The sequence below is a fragment of the Drosophila ficusphila genome, unplaced genomic scaffold (assembly GCF_018152265.1).
Source record: "Drosophila ficusphila isolate 14025-0441.05 unplaced genomic scaffold, ASM1815226v1 contig_198, whole genome shotgun sequence".
Classification (NCBI taxonomy): domain Eukaryota; kingdom Metazoa; phylum Arthropoda; class Insecta; order Diptera; family Drosophilidae; genus Drosophila; species Drosophila ficusphila.
In genome coordinates, this window is record NW_025064092.1 from 9,547,108 (window position 1) to 9,563,736 (window position 16,629).

General features: G+C 43.5%; 2 protein-coding genes across 2 annotated transcripts; both read right to left on the reverse strand.

Moving 5' to 3' along the window:
• Positions 1–777: 777 nt before the first annotated feature.
• On the reverse strand, positions 778–7,738 carry LOC108091316. The gene is made up of 3 exons (XM_017190446.2): positions 7,403–7,738; positions 1,980–2,857; positions 778–1,550 (listed from the first exon to the last, which is right to left on the reverse strand). The coding sequence occupies exons 2-3, from the start codon at positions 2,848–2,850 to the stop codon at positions 994–996; spliced, it is 1,428 nt and encodes a 475-aa protein (XP_017045935.1). The 5' UTR covers positions 2,851–2,857; positions 7,403–7,738; the 3' UTR covers positions 778–993.
• Positions 7,739–9,516: 1,778 nt separating this feature from the next.
• Positions 9,517–12,235, reverse strand: LOC108091317 (V-type proton ATPase subunit d 1). Its single transcript, XM_017190447.2, has 3 exons — positions 11,855–12,235; positions 10,767–11,275; positions 9,517–10,487 (listed from the first exon to the last, which is right to left on the reverse strand). Exons 1-3 carry the CDS (start codon positions 11,979–11,981, stop codon positions 10,071–10,073), a joined length of 1,053 nt encoding a protein of 350 aa, XP_017045936.1. The 5' UTR covers positions 11,982–12,235; the 3' UTR covers positions 9,517–10,070.
• Between the last annotated feature and the right edge of the window lie 4,394 nt (positions 12,236–16,629).

Genomic DNA, 16,629 nt, shown 5'->3' on the forward strand with positions numbered 1-16,629 from the left:
CGCCAAAAATGTTGTTTTCTGCGGCTTAGCTGGGATGCCCGTGTCCGTCCTCGAAGTCCCAGGAAAGGAAAGGCGATGGCGAAAGTTGCCAAGTGGCAAAGCGGCCAAGTGGCCCCTATAAATGACTAATCAAAATTCCAGCAGAAGCCGAGACCACGGAAAACGGAAAACGGAAAAGGGGGCGACCAAATAACTGGGATAGCTGACTGGCTGCTGGAACATTAATTATGTTCATCCGATGGTCGCCCCCTATCATACATATTACAGGCATATGGGAAACGAGCAACGGAAGCAGGAACGCCGGAGTTAAACCCAAGGTAAGGAACTCACTTTAAATTAAGGGAGAGACAAGTAATATGGATAGCCAAAGGTTCCCTTAGATAAAGGTTCTCTCACATTGAGTGAACAGGAATTGCTTGTTAGGGATTCATGAAGGTCTTGTATGATATGTTTGCTTAATCAATTGCAGCCTCGGGTTGCGGCTTTCGCTCCCTTGGTTTTCCTTTACTTAACTGAACCTCAGATTTTTGTGCATCAAATGCCAACTGCAGTGCCACAAACACCATTGACCAAGACAAGCCTTTATTGCATATATCCTGTCAACTTCAGCAGGTTTGCGGCTAACTCCGCAATGCAGCTGGTACTCCGATGCAAATTGAATCGAATCCAAGTGTAGATATTTGGCCAGAAAGGCCTCACATTCCGATTTAGATGTAAATGAACCCCACGAGAGGGAGAAATAATTCAAAAGATCGAAGTGCCAACTCACTGATTGGATTGGGTAGACAATTTGCAAGTTTTATTCGTTGTAAATTTAAAAAAATAAATTAATGGTTCGAATAAATAGGGAATAAATAAGTGAAAGTTCGGGGAGTTGGGGGAGGGGGAGCACTTAAGCACTACGAATGTAACTCTACTATTTCTCCGACCAGCTGCGGCGGTACAAGGTATTTACACTGTTGCCCAGCATGTTGGCAAACTCGCGCTGGCCGCTCAGTTGAAAAAATCCAGGATGCCATTGAGGAGCTCATAGGCGAATCCTGTTTCGTCTCCCGTCGCCTCCGAGGCGGCCTTCTTCTTCTTGTTCTTTTTCGCCTTCTTCGACTTCTTGGACTTGGGCGTGGTGGAGTCATCGGCGGCGGCGGCGGGTGCCGGGGTCACAGCAGCAGCAGCAGCCGCAGCCACCAACTCCCCCTCGGCGGGAGCAACTGCAGCCTCGCCAGCTGCCGCAGCAGGAGCACCCGATTCGTCCTTGCTCTGCACCTGCACCTGCTCCCCGTTTGACGTGGATGTGGCGGCAACGTGCTCGCGGGTCTGGTCCACCGCAGCCGCCGCCGCTGGCTTCTTCACGGGCTTCTCGTCCTCGTCGTCGTCGAGCTCGTCGAGGAGTCCGGCCAAGCTGAAGCCACCGTAGTCGGCGTCCTCGGGCGCCTCGGCCTCGTCGTCGTCGGCGTAGTCCTCATCGTCGTCGGTATCCGAATCGGTGTCTGCATCCGCATCTGCATCGTTGTCGTAGTCGTCCTCGTCATCCTCGTCGTCGTCGCCACCAGCTGGCAAAATAAGGAAAATAATATAAAATAAGTCAAAATCAGGAAAGCATCGGAAAAAGTTAGTGGGGCTTATGAGGAAATAGGTGAGAAACTAAAACTAGTTCTTTAATGTATTCCAAATATTACACTACCCTCAGACTAAACAATTTCCCTTGAGAATATATCAAAATTGGAGTTCAACTAACTTTTTGCATAACGAGAAAATTATGATTGAAATAAGCGAACAAGTAAAAGAGAGCTTCGAGTTGGCAAACTTGTAAATGTCTTGGCCATCAAGCGCTGTTCAACTAGTCGGATGCGTAATACGGCAAACAAAAATCAAGTATACGTCAAAGATAGTTTCGCCAGCCAAAGTTTTGGGGGTTTTCCTGCTCATGGGTTAAGCCCACGCGTGGGTGTGCCATTTGAATTGCGGAAACCTCCGCTTACCGGCAAATCCGAAGATGTCATCGTCGTCGTCGTCGTCGTCATCGGAGCTCGGCTTCACGGGCAGCGGTTCCGCCTCCGCAACCCGGAGTCCCTCCGGACCGAACTTGAAGCAGGAGACGCGCAGGGAGGCCTCCACCTCGTCGTCGGCGCGCAGCTCGAAGGCCAAACAGGCCTTGAAGTCCTTGGACTCCTTGGAGCGCGACAGTCCGTAGACCTTGCCGCAGAACTTGGAGTAGCCGCCGGGGAGGCCAACGCAGATGGGCCGCGCCCTCTTGCTGGAGATGCGGCGCGAGGCGAGGGTGATGTCGCCGTACTTCAGGGACACGCTCATCTCGTCGTTGCCCAGATAGGCGATCTTGGCGCAGCCCGGTCCGCTGGGCAGCAGCGGCAGTCCGATCTTGCGGCAGCAGTCGCAGTGGCTCTCCGTGCACTTGCAGAACTTGCTGATGGGATTCTCCGGCTTGGCGGTCGTCGGAGCGGCCGTGGGCTTTGCCGCCAAGGTGGTGGCCACCGCAGGAGCAGCTGCCTCTGGAACCTCTGGAGCGGCAGCAGCCTCGACAGCGGCTTCTGGAACGGATTGGACAGCATTTGCGGTCTCCGATTCGCCGGTGGCAATCTCATTGGCGCTCTCATCGATCACGGAGGCGGGAGTCACGGCAGCGGCCACCTCGTCCGCCACGTCCTCGATCTTGGGAGGCTCCGATTCTGGTGGCGCCACATTCGGATCGATTTCCTCCGGCGGCAGGTCCAGCTGCTTGAAGTTCTCCGATATCTTGTCCGTGCGCCGGAACACGGTCTTGGCCTCCAGTTGGACAACAGCCGAAAGGGCCACCAGGAGCAGGATCAGCAGGGTGCTCCTTGAGCTCGTCATCTTGAATCTGCAAACAAAAGTAGAGGAATATGTAATCATGGTGCGAAAATAGTGGGTGAAACTATGAGCAATCCTTTGGGATATACCCTAATTCATCTGTAAAGCAGAATTTATAGTTTGTAGACGAGTTTAACTATGTTGAATGCACTGAAAAATATTAAATACATTAGTTACCATCTGTGGGTTGACCTACCGAAGCAAACTACTCCACAAAGACCACAAGCTTTTCGCTTTGTTTTTCTCTGCGTAGGCAGAATCCGAATCTGAATCGGAATTCGAAATCGAAATCAAAGTGGAGCGGTTGAGGAAGGTGGGAATACGAGCACACACACAAAAAAAAAAATAAATAAATACTGAGAGGTATTCCAAAAGTCAACAGCTCGGAAATCGCTTTCAAGTGGCCAGCGATTAAATTTCACCGCATTCTTCCTCCACATTTTTTTTTTGGCCGCCTCGTATTTTGCAAAAGAAATGAATTTAAATAAATATTGACATAATTTCTCTCACTTCTTTTCGCTTCTCGCATCGTTTTCGTCGCGGCCAGCGCTTCCAAATGCAAAAGTAAACAAATTAACATCGAAAATCAATGGCTTTGAAAACTAAAAACCCAAAATAACGGAAAGAGACAACGAGAAAACGAGAGTGAAATCTCTCCGCGAAGTTATTTAATTGACGAATTGGGTTAGCCCCATTAGAATTGCCACCAGTCATCCGAATCCACTCCGAAATTCATTCATTTCATTTCGTTTCCTAAGAGCCAACAAGTTGCAGCTCGTTGCCAACTCAAACTTCGCTTCCATTGTTTTTTGGGGCCTTCTTCTCTCGGGTGGCGGCAGGGGGAGTCACCAGTCACCGCACCGATGGCAAAGTGAAATTTCAGCTATTGACTCATTTAACTCAAGTGCTCGGAGGCAAAAGGGGGGAGCTTCGCTCCGGAGCGCCCCAAGATGTCCAAATCAATTAGCGGCTCTTAACTGGAGCTCAACTGGTGGAGAAACCCAAGGGTTTCAGTTCAGCCAAGAGCAGAACTATTCAAAGATAAATATGTATAACGCTCCGGCCAGAAGTTGGATTGGGTGGGGACATTAATTTCCTACTGAATGATGTATATATTCATCCTAAAGTGTGCTTTAATTTCTTACTGGATGATGTATATATCTTAAAGTTTGCTTTAATTTCTCACTGGATGATGTATATATTTATGTTAAAGTTTGCTTTAATCTCCTACTAAATGATGTATATATATTCATCCTAAAGTGTGCTTTACTTTCTTACTGAATGATGTATATATCTTAAAGTTTGCTTTAATTTCTCACTGGATGATGTATATATTTATCTTAAAATTTGCTTAAAGCGATGCAGCCTTACGACACCCTTTTTATTAGATTTAATTTTTAAAATATGATTACACAACAGTGATTTCCTTTCTATTTATGTCAGTCAATTCATCTACAATTTTGTCAAATTAGTTAATACATTTCACCAACTCCCACCGAATTTCCCTCACTAATTTATTGAGCATTAGCCAAGTAACCATGCTGTGTGGATTATTGTTTTTCCCAGCACTTCGTTTGCCCGCCCACCTCACATTGTCTTCAGACGACAATTTGTGCAGTCTTGGGCGAGCGAGTTGCCCCGCCAAAACCACATGGGATGTGGGTAATCTATTCTTCCATAACTGGCTTATTACCGAGTATTATCTGCGCTTGCCCACCCATTCTAATGGCGCCCATTTCCTTACATCATTTTCATTTCCATTTCCATTTCCATCATTTGTCTGGAAACGGTAAATAATAAACAGCAGAAATCTCGACCGGCCAAGCGGCTGAACCTGCTCCATGTGGCCGCCACTCTGTTCCACTTTCATTTTTCTGGTCGCCGCCTCCTTCTGGCTACTTCTTCGCTACTTGGCCCTCTTAAATGGTAAATGGTAAATGGTACGTGGCTCCCAGCGTGATGTGTGGTATCTGGACATTCCGTTGATGACCTTCCGCTCGAACGGAACAACAACAAACACCATTTGTGACCCAGTTGGTGGTGCCGCCACCGTCGTCGGCCATTTGGGCGAAGAAAGTGGCCAAGTGTGGCTAAATATGGCAGCAGCTAAAGCCACGTCTAAGTCTCGATTCGAGTCCAAGAATAAATGCTCGGAATAGAGCCAGTGGCATTGGGTTGGCCAATATGTGCACGTATTCAGTGTCCAATACCGCAGACATTCGGCATTTGGCGGCCCATGAACGTAAAGCCACTTGGCTGAGATTGAATGGTTCAAATTCCGGGTTTCTCGACGCAAATCCTAAAGGTCCTTAAGCTTTGCAAGAACAGAATGAATTTGTGATTGAATCGTTATTCCCATTTTTGTTTGGGAAGAGGCCACTGCACCCATTCTTGATGCTTGTCAACTGACATTTCCGCATGATCACTCAGTTGCACTCACTTCTGAATAATTTCACCAAAGGTGAAATAATCTATTATATTATTATTATAATAATTTCACCAAATTCCAATACGTAATCGAGGGTCTCGAAAGTCCAGTTTTAGGCCTTCGCCTTATTTGCATGTCGCATTTGAAAACAGACGGAAAAAAAAAAATAATAAAAAAAAAAGAGTCCACGTGTGTGCGGCCTTTCTCACTCCCACTTTTCAGTTTGTTTTCGAGCATTTTCGAATTTTGTCAATAAATTATAACGGTTGTGAAAAGTTATTAGCATTAATTAATTATTAAACGCATAGGAAAATAGAAAGTGAGACAGTGTGTGGTTTTTTTCTTCTTTTATCGAAAATTATCATAACACAATCTGATTTTTTTGGGCGGCGATGGGTTCGCTCATCGAAACCAAAATCGAACTCTGTTAATTATTCAGTGCGGCAGCGAAAGTGTTCGAGTGATGCAAAAATTCCCTCAAAAGATTTCTTTCTCATCTCGTCTCGTTCGGCCATTATAATGGTAGATATATCTTGTTGATTTTTTGTTGATTTTTTTGTTGATTTTTTGTTGATTTTTTCTCGATGCCAGCAGCATCTGTGCTTCTAATCCACCGCTGGTGATTACGAAACCAGCGCGCTTCGATTATGCTAAACAGTTTGTCAGACTTTTACATCCTTCGGTTCGGTTTGGTTTATATAACCCCATATACTATATACGTATACATTCGTATAAGCCCAAAGAAATTTGCATAATTTTCTACGGCCTTTGTTTTTGTTTTTGTTTTTTCGGCTGCTGTGAGATTTTTCTGCTTGATTTGTGTTTTTTCTTAACTTTCAGTGTGTGTGTGTGTGTGCTTACCACTTTCTTCTTGCTGTGTGTGTGTGAATGAAATCGCTGGGCAGCAACAACAATAGCACAAAGCGAAGAGGAGGTAAAAATCAAAGTTACCATAATAATGATGACCATGTCGAGAGGCCCATACCTATGCCAAAATTAAGGTTAAGTTCTTTGGCTGCAGCCAATGGTGAAATTTTCAGCTTGCCATTGGCGTGGGCGGGGCGAAAAGGTGAAGAGGCGGGGCAAAGCGGTAAAGGGGAAAAGCGGTAAAGGGGAAAAGGGGTCGGGGTCGACATTTCCGGTCAAGGCTGGTCCGATGGACCAGAAAATTAGTCCGCTTTCGGTTGGGAAACCTTGGATTTCAGCGCTCAGATCAACACACAAACGAATAAATGTTCTTTGTGATATACCTTTTGCTTTCAAAAATATTATCATTTTGAAATGCTTTTCGCTGATATAGTGACTCAAAGTATCTAAAGTTAAAGGGCTCAGAAGTTTTAAGTCTGTACAATATTAATGATACGATGCAGAAGAGTGTTCAAGTTTTTATTGAATGGTTTTTGGGGAGAAGCTTAGCTTTTTTTTGGGAGCTGTCAGCCGTTGGATAACTGGAAAACTCCAGCTGGCTTTGATCATCAATTAAGCCCCGCAGCCCCCGCGGCTGCCTGTTGGTCAGAAGCCACAAGCCAGCCACCAAGCCAGCAGCAACCACCTGAGCCAAAAGTTGGTTGGCTGTGGACCAGATGGGCAACAATCATCGGACAGACAGACAGTTCCACTTTCCAGCACCCGAGACACCAGCACTTGGGACACCGGACCATCGGACGGCCAAGAATGCGGTGCTGCTGATGAGGTTGTTGTAGAAAGTAAAACGAAGAACCCGCGTCGCATTTCTTTTGTTTTGTTTCTGTTTTCGTTTTGTTTTGCCAAATTCAAATAAGTTGAGTTAATGACAAGGAAAAGAAGAACGCACACCGCAAACAGAAGCGGATGGCTACGTAGATGGAGATCTGGGGAGTTTTTGGGAGCGGCGGTACTCGAGGGGACATGTATGGTGTACAGTGGATACCAAACTGGTTGACACAATTCCATGCCATGCCGACTGCCGACTGCCGACTCGCAACTGGCAACTGGCCTTTTCTTGGACTTTTACGTGCAATTGTCGCTTTGGCTTTGGCTTTGGCTTTGGCTGTCTTTGGTTTTTCCAACTCGAGTGCTCCTCATTATTGGCCCAGTTAAGTGTTGATAGACCGATAGAGGTTTCACCTCTTCTTCGCATATCTTTACCTCTGAGTGGGTTATCCTGGTATCCTGTGGGCTCTATATAGCTCTATATATATAGTATATAGCTGCTGCTGCTGCTGCGACACACTTCCGGACTTTTGCACTTGGGAACACAAAAAAAACTAAAGCACTCCGTGTAAAAAAAAAAAAAAATGAGATATATATAGATGGATTTGAACTTGGCTTGGCTTGGCGCGCGTTATGGATTTTCCGCTTGGCCAGGAAATGCTGTGCTGCTGCTCTTTATAAGACTGAACTCAACGCTCGGGGACGCGGAACTCGACTGCGCGGACTTGGAGCCACCAGGCCAGAGTTATGGGCGATTCCACGGGCTGCAACTGCCGACCGCCAGCTGATCGAACCAACAACAGCAGCTTTCTTTTCTCTTCGCATCGCATCGCATCGAACGTGTTCGTGTCGGCAGTTGGTCGTTCGCAGGTGCTCCACCTGCTCCACACTCCACAGTACGCACTAGGCCAAGATCCAAAAGCTGTGGCCTGGCCCAAGACCCACCTAACGGTTGTGCGCCGATCTATGGGCACGTAGCACGTAGCTCGCAGCACGCTGCATGCAATTAACCCACGGCACAGAAAGAAAAACGCTGTTCGATCACCGATCACCGAACACCGATCACCGTCGGTTTCCTATTGACTCACTGTGCACAAACAAACCGAAAAATGGGGCAACTCTACAACGCTATAACTGGTTCAAAAGATATCAAATCAGGAAACGTTATAGCTCGGTGATCTTTGCTCGTTGAGCGCTATCTTCACCATCAAAAACTTCACTTTTAGAGATACTCCACTTTGAATTGGATATTTAATAAAAAAAAGGTTTGGGCTTTGAAATAGCTGGGTTTTGTTAACTTTTTTGAAAGCCTATTTTCAAAAAAATTTGAAATTTTCACAAAAATTGCAAAAAATCGGCTAAAAAATAAAATTTTAACTAATGATGGAGTTTGTTGGAGAATTAAAGTACAAGGTCACAGAGGTATCCCACTTCAAAATCGGAGATCAACTTAAAAAGTTATAGACCTAGGAATAATGAATTTTGGGTAAATTGCGACAAACCACATTTTCCGAAAATTAGGAAAGGGTCATAAAAATAGCAAAAACTCGAGTAAAAAATAAAATATAAACGAATGATGCAGTTTCTTAGAGAATTTAACAACAAACTTTTTGAGATATCCCTGTTCGGAATCGGATATCAATGAAAAAACGATGCAGTTTATTAAAAAACAACATCTTATAATCTGATTCAAATATCACTAGTTATAGAATCAGAAATACATATCTACAAAACATACACAGTCACTCTTCTTGATGAGCCAAGTGAAGTGCTCTTTCCTGAAACTGCTGGTGGATAGCAAAAGCAGTTTTCTTTGTCTGGGTTCGATATTCCCCGATGACTAATACTGCAGGGGACCCACCTTGAGTATATAAAAACCTTGAACTCAGCCAGGAGACAAAGAATGTCTTCCGACATCCTTGGACACTCCTTTTTTGTGAAGCCTACGTGATCGCACGTTTCTGCTGATCGCAACCTCTAGTGTTCTTTATGCCTTGTATAAAAAAGTACCTGAAGAAGTCATTCATATTCGTGATTATCATTAATCCATCAGCCTCTAGAACAACATATATAATATTGGTGACTAAGACAGAATTAGAACCACTTAAACTAGAATATGTTGTGTGAAATAGAAAGACTTCTGAATGTGAGTTTAGTAAAGCTTTCTACGGCAACAAACTCGAAACCATTCGATACCGAATAACTCGTTTTCCGTCTTATCCAATTTTTATGTAACTCTAAAACGAGCCGTGATTATTTGTCTAATCGATTGACATTTCAAGCTTCGGCTAATGAAGCACCCAAAAGACTTGCAGGAGGCACAAGAGAAAACAAACTATAATGCTTTGAAGATTATGCAAACAAGAAAGTTCGTATCCGAGTTGCTTATTTTGGTGACGGCTGTAAAACTGGGTTTCGTCTACGCTCTTGATAATCAATAGATATACTTCGGGTTACAGTTTACGAATAAAGGTGCATCGAATGCATAGCTTCGCACGGTTAGATTAGCGAATTGGGGAGGCACACAAATAAGTTATTAGACAGAACCGTTTAAGGGAATGTTTGAAAACATGTTTTAATAATTGATTTATCATTCACATATGTAGTTTTTGTATAAGTATGCATTTTCTATATAGTAGTTAACATATGGTGCTGATTTTCTTTTTCTTTCTCTACATTCAATTTGAACTGTTTTCGTTCCGTTCGATAATAATACATATGTACACAAACACGAAGCCCAGAAGGGACACTTTGGGTCCCCCGAATACAATACATATTATAGGTTATCTATGGGCCGCCAATTCTGACAATAATCGGAGAAGGAGCGAGGAGGGGCGGAATCGGAGAACTCTAGCTTTTGGTTTTGGGTCTGGGTCTGGGTCTGAACACTTGACAAAAAATTTGCCTGGACCGGCAATAATACTCGCAACAAAACTACATACAAACATACAGACACAGTATCATAATATAATATACATTAAACAATTGAATAACAAGGGTAGGGGGGACAAACAAAAAAAAAACGCATATCGAAAAAGGCAGGAAAAAAAAACATATAATATTATTTGTATGCCAAAATGGGTAGCGATGGGCTCTAGCACGCTTAGAAGATGGGTATGTAGTTGTCGATCTTGGCGCGGTGCTTCTGGGCGACGCACTCGGCGATCCAGACGATGTTGCGGCACTCCTGCTCCTTGAGCTTCAGATACGCGTAGAAGACTCCGAAGTGGAACTGCTGCAAGAAGGCGTACACGTTCAGCTTGACCTCGTGCTCGAAGAACTTGTCCTCCAGCGTCTTGTCGCCGGGATTGTTGCCGGATCCGTCGAACAAGGCGGCGTACTCCGCGTAATACTCGGCCACCGTCTTCACCTGCTCGTAGTCGTCGGCGCGAGCCAGAGCGGCCAGGCCGTCGGGGTACATCTTGCCGCAGTTGGGGTACAGCTTCGCGCGGTCGTCCTTGGACAGCTCCGTGCCGAAGGAGTTGATGGTGATGATGATGGCACGACGATCGGCCTCGAACTGCATTGGCAAAGGAAAACACATTGTTACTTAATAGTATATCATCATATAAATCATATTGCTGAGAATTTTAAGTACTATTGTGACCGGTTGTTATCTACTTAACAACTAACTTTGATGTTACATCTCAATCAAGCTTTGATGTATCAAAATATTTTAGAAAATTGTTGAAGACATTTTTAAGGAAACCTTAGTTATGCTCTCAAAGTATTATGAATTAACACCCTATTTTTCCCCTTCGAAATTTTAGCTAAGAATAAAGATTGGAAAACCACTTACAGCCAGGATCTCGCACATGACATCGGCGGTGGCACCACCCATGTTCTTGCAGAAGTTGTAGAACGCCTCCAGATATGCCTTGTAGAGCGTGTTGCGGATGATCTCGATGTTCATCTCGTCCAGATCCTGCTCAGAGATGCAGTCAACGAAGAAGGGCGCCAGGGGCGTGTCCACCAGCACGGCGTTGTACAGCTCGGCGGGCGTAGACGCCACATGGATGGCCTCCATCTGCTCGAAGCTGCCGAGCGGATGGCATTTGGGGATCAGCTCGGAGATTGGTCGCTGGTGCAGCGTGCCGGTGATCAGCAGGATGATGTTGTCGATCATGTAGCCGTAGGTGATGAAGTCCAGGAAGTTGGACAACGGCTCCACCGCGTGGTTGCGCATGTGCTGGAACTCGATGACCAGCTTCTCGCGCAACTTGTCGTCGATAACGGACACTGACAGAGGAGAGGGCTCGTTGGCCAGGAAGCTGCCATAGTCCGTTCCCTGCAGATGCAGCTTGAGATCTATAAAATCCAGAAAAACACAGGATTAGAAAATAACAATTGCAATGGAAAGTTTAAGCTACTTTTGGAGACCTGGAGCTGTGTAATTTGGGTGAGTTTGGCCAATTTTATATTATTTCAACAGATGTTTGCTAAGCGTAACTGTGAAAAACGACCAGGGAAAATCTAAGTGACTTCAAATCATGAATATAGTGACCTTCGGCAGCTATACATTAACTAAATCTGAACAAAAGTCCGTATTCTAAGATTACTTTAAGAAGAGAATATTGTCAGTGTGCGGAAATTAGGGTTCTTTTGACAAATATGTTAAAAATTATCAGTTGCAAGAGCACCTGCAGCCAGGTACCTGCAAAATCCAGCAAAATGAGTAAGAAGGAGCTGATAACCAGGGAGAACCCAGGTGGAAATTCAATTGAAAAACGTCAACAAATCACAAGACAAGCTTACACACACCGGCGCAGTGGGGCCGTAACAGCCGTGCATGTATACACACACGCACTTCTCTGTTATCGCTGGTCATGTGACCCAGGGGCGTGTGGGAAAATGGGGTTTACGGGGACCATGGGGCCTGGTACTCACCCTCCAGGGTCTCGCACTGCACCAGGTTCAGATAGTCGGCCTGCTTGAGGATGCCGCACTTGAAGCCGCGGCAGAGACCCTCCAGATATCCATTATCGATGTTGAACATAAATCCCGAGCTGTTCATCTTGATGACACACGCACACAAACACGCAGAGCTGGCTGGAAATTGGAAAAAAGGCGACGAATTCCACTGGCTGCTGGATTCAGAATTCCTTTTCAGTGGGCTGCTGCTCTCGCTCGACCGAAAGTTGCGCGAATTGTGTGGCGAAAGGTATGCAGTTCGAAACGGAACGGAGCAACGGTGAAAATTCAACCTTTTTTTTCTCTATCGATCGACAAGTCATATGATTTCCACCTCTTCCTCTTCTTGTTTTTTTCTTGACCAAACGTCAGCGCAAAAGGGGCTAAAAATAACCGAATGTCAGGTGACGTGCGCCTAACAGCACTCTGTTAAGTGGCCCGCTGGTCTGGCAACACTGTGGGAATTTGAATATTAATTTGAATTTTTCTTTCTAGTTGGTTGGTTTTTGTTAGTTGGTTGCTTTCAAAAATGTATGCAATTGACGCCTTAGAGGTTTTGTGTTGTCTAACATAACGAGCGCGTATTAAAATTAAAAGAAACTCAAAATAACAACAGCTCATAAAACAGCCCGCGTTTGCAAACGATCAATGTTATTTACAACCGAAAAGTCTTTATTTAATTATCTTTAAATTTTAAATATTTTTGGGTTGTTTAAAAACTGGTATAAGTTTATAACTTCAATACAGCATTTATAACACTGTTCGCGCCAAAGCGGCGCTTTCCAGTCCTTTTTTGAACCGCCCCTGGAGTCTTAACAGTCGTGAGAGCAGTTCTTCCAGATCGCTTGCATCTCGCTCTCTGGCACTGTTAAGGGTCAATGTCCGAACGAGCCTTATGAGGTGCGGAAATCAGAATTAGCTTCAAACGGATTTCTTGTAAAAGATGCTGATCGAGTATCACAAATTGCAACCCCTGCAAAAAGGAAGGAGATGCAGGGAGTTCCCATAACTCCCGAGATTCGCCACAATTACCAATTCCAGGTGCGACCATGTGCGACTGAATTTCAGGACCGCCTACTGGCTTTTCCGAGCAAGGAAACCGCCAACGAACTGAGGAGGAGCCTTTCCCAGTTAACCAGCCACTCACCAGAAAAAATTCAAACTTCACAAGATTCAGATGAGCGATATTCAAAGAACCCGGAGTGCCAGGAAACTCGCAACTTGGAGCTTACCAACCCAATGAATGATCGAGTATCACAAATTGCAACTGTAGCAAGCATCCCTATGTACATATACCAATTATTAAGCACTGCTTGATAAGCAGTTAACATTATTGTGTATCCCTTAAGTTAAGTCATCCTTTTTGTCCCCCTTACTCCTTTAAGAAACACCATGTAAACCCATCTATAAGTATGTACGTCTCTCTCTTGCACATACGAGATTGTCAAATAGGCTAAGCATTAAGAGAGATGATGAAATAAAGATCACTTTTGCTGCGACCACTGAAGAAACAAGACCCTGATTGTATCACTACAATTTCAGAATTGGGATTAGTGCGAAAATTTCTTTTTCTCGCACCTAAAACTCTGCCTACGAGTTTTAAAAGTTTATTTCAAAAGTAAAAGTTCGTAGAAAAATGGAAAATATTGGCGCAGACGACTACACAGCAGCTGAGCTACGATTTCTTGTAAAAGATGCTGATCGAGTATCACAAATTGCAACCCCTGCAAAAAGGAATGGGGAGCAGTTAAACTCAATCTCAAAAAAGTTTGAAGTCTTAAGCGTAGACTCTTTTGAGGGAGTTCCCATATTTATTGTAATATCATTTCACAAATAAATTTTTTCCTAACCTAACTGTTCAAACATGAACACGCATATATACAAATGTATATTTAGGTAGCGGAATTGTAGCCGCACCAAATGTATCACATGTGTGCATACCTAAAAACAACGAGATAAAAAGGTTGTAAAATGACCTCCTGCGAGTGGTCACCACATGTTCAGGGATAAGTACGATCGGAGTAATTGCTATCTCCTCTATCGCCCTTAAAGATAAGAATAGTTGTAAATCTCATGTTAGCTATTTAAGTAGAACATATTCTTAAATAAAATCAGTTTGAAATATCAACTCAACAAAGAAAGACGTATTTATTCGGACGTTCTTTCACTAACACTTTTTGTTCAGCAAAAAGTGCTGATCGAGTATCACAAATTGCAACCCCTGCAAAAAGGAATGGGGAGCAGTTAAACTCAATCTCAAAAAAGTTTGAAGTCTTAAGCGTAGACTCTTTTCACAAATAAATTTTTTCTTAACCTAACACTTTTTGTTCAGCAAAAAGTGCTGATCGAGTATCACAAATTGCAACCCTTGCAAAAAGGAATGGGGAGCAGTAAAACTCAATCTCAAAAAAGTTTGAAGTCTTAAGCGTAGACTCTTTTGAGGGAGTTCCCATATTTCTTGTAATATCATTTCACAAATAAATTTTTTCATTATAAATGTACGTGATGGGCTGCCCGTCGCACAGAGCACGGTATTTGGATGGGTCGTGTCTGGAGCATGCAGATACGCACTGTTAAGGGTCTCCAATCCGCTCTCCTAGCGGCTCTTAAAGTTTCCACCCCGTAGCTTTAAGTTCAGTTCTAATTTACAAGTGTAACCGACAAGTGAAATAAAGAGTGAAGTTTTATAACGTTCAATCGAAGTTTCGCCCGCGTTTTTATTCTACCCTAAATTTACAATTGAGAAGGAAGGAAGACCCGCCCCACAACTCAACAACACAATTTCTTATTGAAAGTATTCATATTCCTAAAAATGTTTAAAAAGATTTGTTTAAATGAATTGCGAGCAAACTATCTTTTCGTTTTGAAGACTCCTTTGAGTTTCAATCAGGGACTGTAACGGTTATAATTAAAAAAGCAAAAAATTACAAAATAAAAGTTATTTCTTAATTTTTACGTAAAAAAATTGATTTTTAATACTTAAAATTAATTTTAATAATTAAAAATTGGTAATAATTATTAAATATACATTTTTATATAAAAATTACGCAATAACTTTTATTTTGTAATTCTTATTATATAAATTGAAAAATAAAAATTATTCGATAACTTTTATTTTAAAAATTGAAAATAAAGATTGATCTTTTGATCCGTAGAAGCCAGATCCAATATATATGTATATATATGATCTACACATCAATACCTTTCAGATGGTATATAATAAGTATATATATATATATATTTTCCTCTTTTACGCTTCATCTTTCACAACTTAACTCTTGACTTCGACCGCTCTGTTCGGCTTCTCCTTCTGAAGTGTGTCCGCATCTCATTAAGCTTGACAACCTTAACATTAATACTAGAGCTGGAAAAACATCGATGTTCACCTACATCGATGTTTCGATGTTTTTCAGAAAAAAACATCGATGTATCGCGATACATCGAACTTTTTTAGCGTGTACTTAAAAATTTTTACTAATATCAAATATTAAAATAATATATTTAATATAAATATATATTAAAATAATATATTTATTTAATTTAAATAGGCACATAAGGGGATAAACATATATATATATATAAATATATATATACTTATTATATACCATCTGAAAGGTATTGATGTGTAGATCATATATATACATATATATTGGATCTGGCTTCTACGGATCAAAAGATATATAGATTCAATCTTTATTTTAAATTTTTAAAATAAAAGTTATCGAATAATTTTTATTTTTCAATTTATATAATAAAAATTACAAAATAAAAGTTATTGAAACTTTCAATCCCTCCGACTTGAATGAACACATTTTGTTAGCTTTTTTTCGTGTGAATATTTATTAAGTAAATACACATACTATTGGTTATTTTAGAAGCCCCTAGTATAGTTAGTCCCTTTTGAATCGGTTGAGATCCTGCCACGTCCGCTGCCTTTCGCGCCTCCTAGCCCTGATCCTTTCGGTGAGGGCCGCCACCTCGTCGTACGGCTTGTAGTAGTAGGCCACGAACATGAAGATCAGCATGTCGAAGAACATCAGGCCGGCGAACAGGAAGAACTCGCTGGCCTGCGACTCGAAGAACTTGAGCTCGGCAATTATGACGACAATTACGTTGCCGAAGGCCACCGTAAGAAGCCAGCAGGCCTGCAACACACTCTTCATGCTCGGCGGCGACTGGGAGTAGGAGAAGCCCAGTCCGGTCACGGAGAACATCACCTCGCCGAGGGTCATCACCACGTACTGCGGCACCAGCCAGAGCACGCTCATCGAGTTGGGGCTGGTGACCTCGATCAGTCGCGACACGAAGGCCCCCTGGCTCTGGCCCACTAGCAGGGCATAGACGCCGCCGGCCCGCAGCTCCAGCTGGGTGAGATTCTGGTCGGCCACCTGCACCCTGTACCCGCCGGTATTCAGCTCGTAGAGATCGTGGTTGCGGGCCGGCAGGTCCAGCGCCTTCGCGTCCCCGGATTCCTCGGTCCAAACCACTCGGGTGGTGGCCAGCAGGTTGGCCAGGTTACGCACGAAGGCCCACGAACGATTCGACTTCTGCACCTCGTCCTCGTACCAGTACTTTGCGATGGCGTGTGAGGGTCGCAGGAACAGCGAGTGGGCGGTGGCCTCGTACAGCTGCTGCGTTCCGCCCTCCAAAACGGTGCAACCTAAGGGGTTTCGACAATGGGAAACAGCTATCATAAAAACAACTAACTCTCAAGAACCCCAGCTCAATATACAGTATGTTATTTAATTCTG

Bases quoted from the DNA above. Each gene is read 5' to 3' on its own strand.
- LOC108091316 (XM_017190446.2), bottom strand. From the start codon at position 2,850: ATGACGAGCTCAAGGAGCACCCTGCTGATCCTGCTCCTGGTGGCCCTT. The intron at 1,551-1,979 runs GTAAGCGGAGGT...TTATTTTGCCAG, and splicing joins TGACATCTTCGGATTTGCCG to CTGGTGGCGACGACGACGAG.
- LOC108091317 (XM_017190447.2), bottom strand. From the start codon at position 11,981: ATGAACAGCTCGGGATTTATGTTCAACATCGATAATGGATATCTGGAG. The intron at 11,276-11,854 runs GTGAGTACCAGG...TGGATTTTATAG, and splicing joins GCAGTGCGAGACCCTGGAGG to ATCTCAAGCTGCATCTGCAG. The intron at 10,488-10,766 runs GTAAGTGGTTTT...TTGCCAATGCAG, and splicing joins TCATGTGCGAGATCCTGGCT to TTCGAGGCCGATCGTCGTGC.